Raw genomic sequence first — 10,443 nt, 5'->3', positions numbered from 1 at the left:
TGTATGTGATGAAAACATCTGACATACACACATGAAAACCAGAGGGCAGCAGATCATGTGAAAATATAATATTTGTGTCATTCTCAAAACTTTTGGCCATGACTGTACAGTAAACAATTGATAAAAACCAGTAAGAAACATTACATTTTGATGAGTGTCATCATCAAAATCATCAGTATTTGGAACTTCATTGGAATTTTATTTCATCCATCCTGAGAGCAAATCCAATTCTATTTAAAAAAAAGTGACGCCGAATCAAGAATCAAAAGTTCTGGTTCCCATTTTAGTTAAACATTTTATTTCATCAGACCATAATATCTTCTTCCACAAGACTGGGAGATTGTAGCCAGGCCTTAGTCTGGACACATGACCAACACAGGACAGTGGTGTTACAAGAAGAACACAAGTTTGGCAGAAAATCCTGCAGCTCTTTCTGTATACTGACAGCTTTTTGACATCCTCCAGAACAAGTTTCCATCGTGTATTTTTTATTCATATTGTGAAAAACATCCAGTTTTTTCTTGTGACTAGCTAACCTGCGTGCAACCTTTAGCTTAAGGTATTGTCTTCTTGTAAGATAATGGGTTGTTCTTTGAAATGAGGCCAATCCTGCTGTGACAAATGGACTTTATGAGTCTCAAATACACTTTGAATTAAAATCAAAAGGTGTTTCAACACTTTAGTGTTTCATAGTAGTTTGTTTGCTGATGGGTTGTACAGGACAAACATTATATTCATGGTGTAAAAATTAAAACCTGGCATTTTACAATGATTTACTCCATGTTAGCTGATACCACACCTACCAAACTGACCACAAAATAAATCGTAATGGTTTTGTTCCAAGCACACGATATAAATTTTCGCTTTGCTTGCCATGGCTTTGTGGCTTGAAGGTGGTGAACTGCTGCCAGACGGGGTGTGGGAAATGTGGGGGAGGCTACCCCATGCTGACTGGCTGATTCATGCAGCACTGAATGCTAAATGGTAAATGGTCTGTGCTTGTGTAACACTTCATCAAGTCCATAGGACCCCAGAGCGCTTCACACTACTTTCAGCCAATCATCCATTCATGCACACATTCACACGCTGATGACTGACACTCTGAGAAGCATTCTGCCCAACAGACTACAGTAACTTCCACATTGCTTTCAGTAAGTCTCTTTTACTTCACCTAAAAATGTAGTAATAGTGCAAAGTAATATCTGAGATTATGTACATTTAAATTTGGTGTTCTCTTTAAATCGTTGTGAACATCATGATGAGATCCAGAAAACCGTCTGAGGCTTTAAGAAAAAAGACTGTAGCAGCTTATGAGTCGGGTAAGGGATTTAAAGCGGCAGTATGTGACTTTTTATCATATATTTTGCTTAATGAGAAACCAAAAGTTTACTTTGACAGTTTAACGTGAATTAAACCAATCCTTATGGTGCGTTCACAAGCATCCGACGCTCCACACAGATTTTGAACATAAACCAGATGCGCCTGACGCTCAAAACGCGTTTGGTGTGAACGCACCATAAGACCACACGGCGATTTGTAAACCTTTCCTAATAACGACCTAAATAACTTGATGGGATGCCCTATTCATGAACGTCTGAAACTAAACCCATATTTTTTCATGAAATGAGATTTTGGCATTCATACGCACATAAGTCAACTTTGTTTTACACGATCCCCGTTGCTCATCACAAAACGCTTCATTTTCTAGCAGAGCTGCTTACCGTCATGACATCAGGCTTTTATTGGGGGGATAGAGATGTCATGACACATTAAGCACTCTTGTGATAACTCCATCATCACAGAGGGGCAAAAAAAAAGACGGCAGATTAAAAGCTGGAGCGTTTGAAGATGAAGCGGTTGCACTGACTTACGTAAGATGTACTCTGAGCTGTCTGTATCGTAGTCGTTATCCTCCGGAAAGTGATTGATCCAGAAGCAGCTTCCCTTGTTGATACCTGCAAAGAAGCCAAAAGCAAAGGTAAGACTGGAAAGTAGGAACCGGTGGACACCAAGATATTCTTCCAGCCACGTTGGAAACCCTTGAACAGGATCGAAAGCACTTTAAATCTCCGCTCTCCCAAAGCACCTTCTACTCAAAGATAGAGTCTCTTCCCTGAGAAACATTTCTCCATACTTTTAAGAGAATAAATCATTGGCTGATTATAAATATTAAACGGTTAGACTTTGAATTAAGATTCTGACTCCAGTGTTTCTGACATTTGAGTCTTTATTTTACGGTTAGCTGCCAGCATAAATGACTCTTACAACAATAAACCGAAGTCCCGGAGGCACAAGTTTCACACGTAGGGGATCATTAACATGTACCAAAGCCTGAAATATGGCAAGAAGAGGACCAGACAGGCTGGAATGCAAATCACACTCTGGAAGAAAACAACAGCGCGTTGGCTGTCGGATAGCTCTGCTTATCATTTCAAAGTTTCATCACTGTGGTGACGAAACACCACAATGAAACTCCTTCAGTTCAGGAGTTTCAGGACAATAAATTTGCTGTTCAGCTTTAGTTTAGAAAGAAATGGCAAAGGATTTTTACTCTTCACGAATCTTCAAATTTCAAACCAGTTGCACAATTTGATCAGACGTAAAAATATGTGTAATTAGGAAAACTTTCAGACAACTGCAACATGCACCAACACAATTTATTTATTTTCCCGTTGGTAATAAACCGAAACACCTTACAGTGGAGTAATGATGAACTGTAAGGAAAGGTGTTTATTTGACTCTTATCAATAACATTTCACAACCGGAGGTCACTTGGGGTAATTCAGGCTCAAAACCAAAACAAGGCCTAGTCGAGTTTCATACCAAGTTATCAGATTTTAATTTGTGAATCTAACAAATCTGGGATTTCCCTTCATGGTTCACGGTTGAAAGAAACACTAGGTGACCCACTTTAGTTTAAAATCAAAAGGTACAGACATTCTTAAGTACACAAGGTGTATTTTCTTTGTTAGCTTAAACTGTAATATATGACTCAGGTTCAGGAAACGGATGATCTTAAATGAGGCAGATCAATATTGGAGAGAAATCTTTCTTCATCAAAAACACGACCTAATATAAGAAACTACCCATTTGGTTCATTTAGGAGTGTAACGGACAACATATCTTTACAAAATAGTTGCTTAGTCCTTCACTATTAACCTATTTTTTGTGGAAAACAGCTTCTCTCGTTTTCTGCAGACTCTGTGTGGCTCTGCCTTATTTAATTTATCGTTATGGAACGACTATGAGCTCAGTTGGTGTTAAAAACTCGAAATCAGCGAGAGCACCGGCTGATTAGCTGCATTCACTTGACTGTTTAATTTCTGCCTGATTACCTTTCTGTATGCTGTGACTGTGTCGCGTTTTGCCGTCTCACTGGCGGCTTCGGCTGCTGACACGTTTTTGTACGTGATCAAACATAGCAGTCGCCCAAATACTGACAGACATCTAATGACCTGACAAGTTGAGTAATGTAGAGTTAAGTTGTGTTATTTAGTCCCTCTGCTGCTTATGGTTTGCATGTGATTCTCCTCGGTGAAGTTAGCATTTTTGTGGCTGACGTCTGAGACAGCAGGGAAAGGAAATTAAAGAAATTCAGGGATTAAGTGATGAAACAGGCTGAGACTGTTTGCTCCCCTATCTCAAGCTCTGTCTTTCAGTTTCTTTCAACAGTCATCTTGTCTTTTTCACAGCACTGTCTCTCTCTCTCTCTCTCTCTCTCTTCACCATTGGGGCTCAAACACTTCCCTGACATGTTTCAGATTGCTTTCCTCTCTAAATTTCCTCCAGCTTCCTTTTTAAAATGTATGCCTCAAACACGCACCTTGAATTAGCGCCGAAGCTCGATCAATGTTTTATTAACATGCTGGCTGAGTACGTTCTGAATTCCCTTTAAGACTTCTATGTTGGGGTTTTTGAGTTTACGTCTGAAAAAATAAAGAAAACCCAAGCGGTATTTTTAAATCATCAGGGTTTCCATAGTTCGAATCGGTGTCACGTTCATCTCAGCCATCTTCCAGTTCCCAGTTTGAAAACCAGCGACGTTGCTGTATAAACACAGCTTTACAACATTATGTGTGTGACTCATACAATGAGATTAAAAACCAGCAGCAGAGTAAATAAGCAGCACATTACCACAGCTTCAGACAATGAGGATTGTGTTGGATTTTTAGATTGAGTGTTGAGATTCAGGAAGTTGATTTCTTAAGGTGAAATTGCAACTTTCACTGGATTTTTACAAGTGAGAACTGTTAAAAAAAATATTAACAAAAATGTTCTGTCCTGCTCATGAATTCAATTTATTTCCAAAAGGTCTCAATATCTGCAGTGATAAGCTGTTTATTGGGACCTCAGTTAGTTTGTGTCTAACTAAATGAATATCAGACGATGCAATGTGCAACGTTTGATATCAAAGTCTAGTTTCACTCCAGGTCTTTAAAGATGTAAATTGTCTGTTTTTCTAATAGTAGTTAGCTTGGTTACAGAAGACAACAATTAGCTAAATCCACAACTTTATCAGTCATAACTGGAGCATAATTAAGCATAAATGCCAACTCTGAGAGTTAAGATAAACAAAAAGCCACCTTATATCCCGTCACAGTGGTGCTAGGTCTGCCTTGTGTAGCACTAGTGCAAAAATATCCACGGGTTTAAGTAAATGAATTTCCAGCATAGCCTACTTGCACATCTCCATCTAAACGTGGCAGTCAGATTTTTTAAATTTTTGGGATATCTGTATTCCTGCTATCTTTAAGTTTGCTGTTTATATTTGCGTATAATTGTTTGAACACACAGGAACATGATATCGGTTCTTCTTCTGGTATCTGGGAATCGTAACCAAGGATGGACCAGATTGGTGAAGGTCCAGATTCCTCTTCCTGATGTCTTGGCTGATTTCTTTAGATTTGTCCACGATGTGTTTGAGGTGGTAATTCACCACATGCTTCTGGTGAATTACAATATAGTGAAACTACATGTTAAAGCCACAAAATCTGCATCTGTGAATTCATGAATCTTAGTTAGACTAAAGAAAGAAAGGAAAACTTCACTCGCTATTTAAACTAAAACATAATAAGTTTGATCAGCATTATTTTGTGTAGTTTGTTGGTTTTTAATCTCAGAGTTTTAACATGACAAGACTGCATGTTTCACAAAATGGACAGTTTCTTTGTATTAGGACTTATAATTGCAACTAACATTATTTTAGAAACTGATTAATTGATTAAAAAATATTTGGCTGATTTTTCATTTAACCATTTAAGCCTTTTTTTATTCATTAGAAACACATTAAAAGATGCAAATAAACAATGCAGTTCCTTTTTTTATTTTAAATGAAAAAATTATTGTATTGCTTTAAATTCAATGACGTAGCATTCCCTTAGTGAACGTTGGATCATTTGTAGTAAAGGATGCATCTGCAGCTGGAAAATATACCACTAACATCAAAATGACTTAAAGTCAATACAGGGTAGGGATGGTTTGCTTATTGTATTATTATTTTTTTGGATTAACAGATATCAAAAGGTACTTAATATGAGATTTTATGATTTTAGTTACATAATTTGAACCAGGTGAGGCTAAAACGATTCGACTTAATAAGTTCTGGGTAAAACATATTTACCAATGTGTCTTTTTTTATTATTGTAAATACAAAATGTATATAATTTTCTTACAGTTTTGGCTGAAGTTTTGTTCTGAGGTGTGTTGTTCTGTCAGACAGTAGCCTTTGTTTTAGTCTGCATGCTCAGGTTAACGATGAGTCAATTACTAAATTAGCAGACGATTATTTCAGTTATCGATTCATCACGATTAATCGTTTCAGTCCTGATATACTAACATACAGGGTGTTATTGGAGAAAAAACAGTCACTTTAGTAAGTATGGAGTATGACTATAACTACAATAATACAATAACATTGTATTATCCAAAAGTTGCACCTTCTGTAGAGTAGAAGATGGCAGTTAGGACTGGAGATGTGCGCAGAAGGCCAATGAGGGAATAATTGGGGGTATCGCAGCAGAACCGAGCGCTGTGCTGCTCACACAGTGAGCTCACTGGGGGAGGCGTCTCCCCGGGGCCCATTTGTCTGAGAGATTGGAGCCCATCTTTTATTACTCAGCATAGCTTCACCATAGCAACCTCCAGCCCCCTCTCCTCCACCCTCTACACAAGCCAGAATCACATTTCTATCGCCGCTCCTCAGAGGACGCCTTTGACATCTTCCTGATGCGTTCAGACTAACACACACAACCTCTGACACCCAAGATTCAGCCACAGTGGAGAATATGGAGATCTGCTAATCATCTGGGTTTGACCGTGTGACGGCAGACTTGGTGACTCCTTAAGTCAGAGATCTTTCTTTAGTCTTTTTTTTCGAGTGCGCCGCTTAGCTGCATCAAACCTCCGGCTCGCTCTGCAAGGCGTGGTGTTTGCATGATTTCTCCAATAAAAGTCAGACAGCATCCCCTTAAGCTTAACCAATTCTTTATACTGCTCATTTTACCCAATAGAGCTGGTTAGACTTTAAATCGCCTAAAGGCAGGAAAATCCACTAAGACACAAACAAAGGAGCACCACAGAAAGGCGATCGGAGAAAGTGAAAAAGTGTTTTAATTTCCTTATGTTGGCAACACGGTTGCCCATTAACATACAAAACACTGATTGGAGTTGTTTTGTCTGCACAGATGTGTTTTTGTATCAAATGTGCTTGTGTGAAAGATGAGAAAAAAGCATCTTAAGAGATTTTTTTTTTTTTTCAGCGCCCCTCTTCAGCCTTAAGAGCTGGCTGGGAAGAGATGTTTAGGAACACTCTGCAATCCATTTCAAGTCTCTTGCAGCTTCTTACAAAGTGCAAGGAGAGAAGGGATGGTGTCTTTTGATTAACTTTACATGAAATCCATAAATAGCATTGCAATTCTTCTTTTTTTTTTTCTTTTTTCCTTCCACATGAAATTCCAGGGTGACTCATAATCGTACAGACTTTGAGCCTGGAGTATGACTATAACTACTATAATGACTGTATTCATGAGCGTATGATTAAACGTCTTGGAAAGTGTTGCCTCTTCACGTCGACTCCAGCAGCCACAACACTGTCAGCTCTCAATGAGTGACACACGCTAAACGGACCGGTAAGTGAAAGTTGAAAAACAAAGAATACGTCATATTTACAGAAACTGTTATCTTAAACCTTTTGCAGCCACAGAAGGAATCAAACCCATTTTTTAAAAGTCTAATCTGGAGGTTTCAAAACAAAAAACTCTCAGATGGTTTTTGAAGACATTCGTCTTAACAATGAATCCAAGTCCTTGTGAGATTATCTGGTAACTGCTTTGCTGGTGGTGCACAGTGGCGCAGTTAGTGGAGCTGTTGCCTTGCAGCAAGAAGGTTCTGGGTTTGATTCCTGGCCCCGGTCTTTCTGCATGGAGTTTGCATGTTCTACCTGTGCATGCGTGGGTTTTCTTCAGGTACTCCGGTTTCCTCCCACAGTCCAAAAAACATGACTGTCAGGTTAATTGGCCTCTCCAAATTGCCCCTAGCATGTGTGTGTGTGCATGGTTGTTTGTCCTGTGTGTCTCTGTGTTGCCCAGTGACAGACTGGCGACCTGTCCAGGGTGACCCCGCCTCTCGCCCGGAACGTTAGCTGGAGATAGGCACCAGCAACCCTCCCGACCACTGAGGGACAAGGGTGTAAAGAAGATGGATGGATGCTTTGCTAGTAAGTGTTACTTGTAAGACTTATTTTCGTGATTATGAAGCAAAGCAAAGTTCACACTTTGCTTCAATCCAGGTTTAATCCAATTTGGTCAGAGTGAGGCAGTACAGTCAGTCAGCCCTAATTACAGACTCAATGCTAAAAATTAGCTTCAGGAAATGATTTAGCTCATATCTTATTAACAAGGCAGTAATACTGATCTTCTCTGACAAACTACTTAGGCTTGAGCACAAAGGTGTAATTAATATAAAGTCTCACCCCCGTAGCTACTACGATTTTTTTTTATTGCATATTCTATTTAAAATCATAGGGCATTCATGCTTTGTTTTCCACATTGAATTTGTAAAATGACAACTACTGTATGGTGTACTTGGTTTATTTCGTGTAATCCTGCAGGCAGATGCCTGGCCGTGATGAAACAAGAACTCTGAGGCTGATAGGCGTGTTGCTGCTGAAACAGCTCAGACAACCGACAGAACAGATCTGCCCTAATGAAAAACTAGGTTTGATTACTGCAGGGATGTCTCTGCTGGGTTCTACGCATAAAAAAAGAACGAGAACAAGAATAAATCGGTGGGGCAGCTTCAGCTCACCCCAAAAGCTGCTGCCAGAGTCCTGACCAACACCAGCAACACGGATCATGTTATACCGGCCGCATTCTCAGAACCAGAAATGATCAACGGGAGACAATATTCAGGAAAAATTCATTTCCCAGCTCATTTTTATCATGTCTTGGCTGCAAATCTGTATTTTACTTTTATTTAAAGTGATTTTTGTTCCCTTTTTTTAATTATTTGGCACTTTTTATTTATTACTTTATTCATTATGTTGTTGTTTTTTTCTCTAATACGTTGTTAAAAACTAGTGCCTTGTCTTAAAATATTTGGTTTTATATGTGGCTAAAAAAACAAAACAAAACAAAAATCACAGCGAAAATGTCAGAACTGAGGACAAAAGGACAACAGAAATCAACCAAACGGTTCCAGTGACTTGGCTTCAGTCCAATTAGACGGTCAGTGGAATGTGCAAACATAAAATAAAAATAAATAAAATATTGATCTATTCTCCAAACACAAGACGCCCAGAATTCCTCAGGGATCACAAGCTGCAGAACTAAACGACAAACATCTGCTGAACAAATGGGCTGTGCTTCTTTATGGTTAAAAAAAAAAGAAGAAGAAAAGATTACTGATCACTAAAATGATGATTTCCACCCCCAGTGTATAATTATTGAGTTAGGCTTTTAAACATCTTCTTAATTCTGTTTGTTTTCTTATTCTTCTTTTTTGAGCAGACAACTTTTCACGTTTAGCTGCACTTCTGATATTTACTTCAAAGAATGAGATACGATGTGCGCCAGAAGAGAAAGAAAGGAAAAGGGAAGAAAAGATGGAAAGCTGTAAAAGTTTCAAACCTTAGCGCTCTTATATATATATATATATAATTTTTTTAAATTATTATTTTATTTTATTTTTATTTTTTTTCTTTTACCTTCGATACAGCAGATCCTCCACAGTCCGGAGTGCGTCAGGTCCCCTTTCACTTTCTTGCTTTGCATCTGGGTGTCGTCGGCGGTGACATTGGTGGCGTTGCAGATGTACGCCCGAGAGTAGAGCCAGTAGTCGGTGCCGATGGCGATGGTCATCAGGCTGAAAGCGGCGAAGGCCCCCGCGATGGCCAGCAGAGTCTGAACCCCTCGGTCACACCATGCCATGGCGTCTCATGCTGTGAGCATCCTCCTCCACCAGCGGTTTACGCACGCAGCGAGAGGCGCATTGATGCACAGTGGAGAAATCGCTGGCAAAAACCAAGAAACGATCCTTTCTCCGTTAGTTCTTCCTTTTTCTGTTTTTTTCTCCCCCCCTCCTTAAACTTCAATCAGAGTTATGTACGAGAGACGCGCGGAGCTCAGATCTGCGCAGCTTCTTCTTATTATTATTCCGCTGAGGGCGACGATAAGAAAAGCCACAGGTGGAAATAATAATAATAATAAAGAAAGAAAGAAATCGTTTGACGAGCCTGTAAAGTTTTTTGCCGGCAGATTAATAGCTTAAAAAAAAAGGAAAAGAAGAAAGAAAAAAACAAACAAACACTAACCAGCCGCAGAGACGCGTCTCTTCACAGTTTACTGTTTGGCACTAAAGCGCACAATGGATGGTTCATCCAGGCCACACCTTCCAGCGCTTTAAGCCAAACCGAGAGAGGAAATGAGTGAGAAGGAGACATAACACCACCAAGAGCAAAAAGAGATGCTGCTCCGAACCGTGATGACTTGAGGGGGATTTTATGACGACAAAAAAAAAAGAGAGAGAGAGAGAAAGAAAGAAAAAACGAACAGGGAAAAACATTGAAGTCAACTAAGTCAGCTGAACACTAATCCCTACTTGAAAATGTCTACATTAGTGCGCGCGGAAAGGAAAATCTGATTTGCGTTTGACTTTTAAGCAGCGAGTTTAAAGAAAAAAAAAAAAAAAGACATCTGTTCGGGAAAAGAATATCCATCAAAATTACTTTGAAGTTGAGGGTGTGGTGTGTAACTCATAAATAAAAAAATAAGAGATAATGCTGATAATGACGGCATTGAAGATGTTCGTTTTATTTCCGAATAGTTTTGTACAGTCTTTCTGTTTAAGGGGCAGTGTTACGTGTTTCCCAGGCGCATAGTGCCATTTTATAGCATAATTAATGTTATCAAAATGCTGTATATCAAATATAACTTAAAAGAAATGTTA

General features: G+C 39.1%; 1 protein-coding gene across 1 annotated transcript in view; it reads right to left on the bottom strand.

The window, feature by feature from the left end:
• Positions 1–9,964, bottom strand: part of LOC103471156 (voltage-dependent calcium channel gamma-4 subunit) — a 14,352-nt gene extending 4,388 nt beyond the window's left edge. The window contains exons 1-2 of the mRNA XM_008420025.2: positions 9,203–9,964; positions 1,872–1,955 (exon numbers count right to left, since the gene is read on the bottom strand). Coding sequence (XP_008418247.1) covers positions 1,872–1,955; positions 9,203–9,425 — 307 coding nt within the window. The 5' untranslated portion in view covers positions 9,426–9,964. The remainder of the gene's footprint in view (positions 1–1,871; positions 1,956–9,202) is intronic.
• Positions 9,965–10,443: the final 479 nt, after the last annotated feature.

This window comes from Poecilia reticulata, linkage group LG1 (genome assembly GCF_000633615.1).
Source record: "Poecilia reticulata strain Guanapo linkage group LG1, Guppy_female_1.0+MT, whole genome shotgun sequence".
NCBI lineage: Eukaryota > Metazoa > Chordata > Actinopteri > Cyprinodontiformes > Poeciliidae > Poecilia > Poecilia reticulata.
This window is presented reverse-complemented; position numbering and strand designations above follow the sequence as displayed.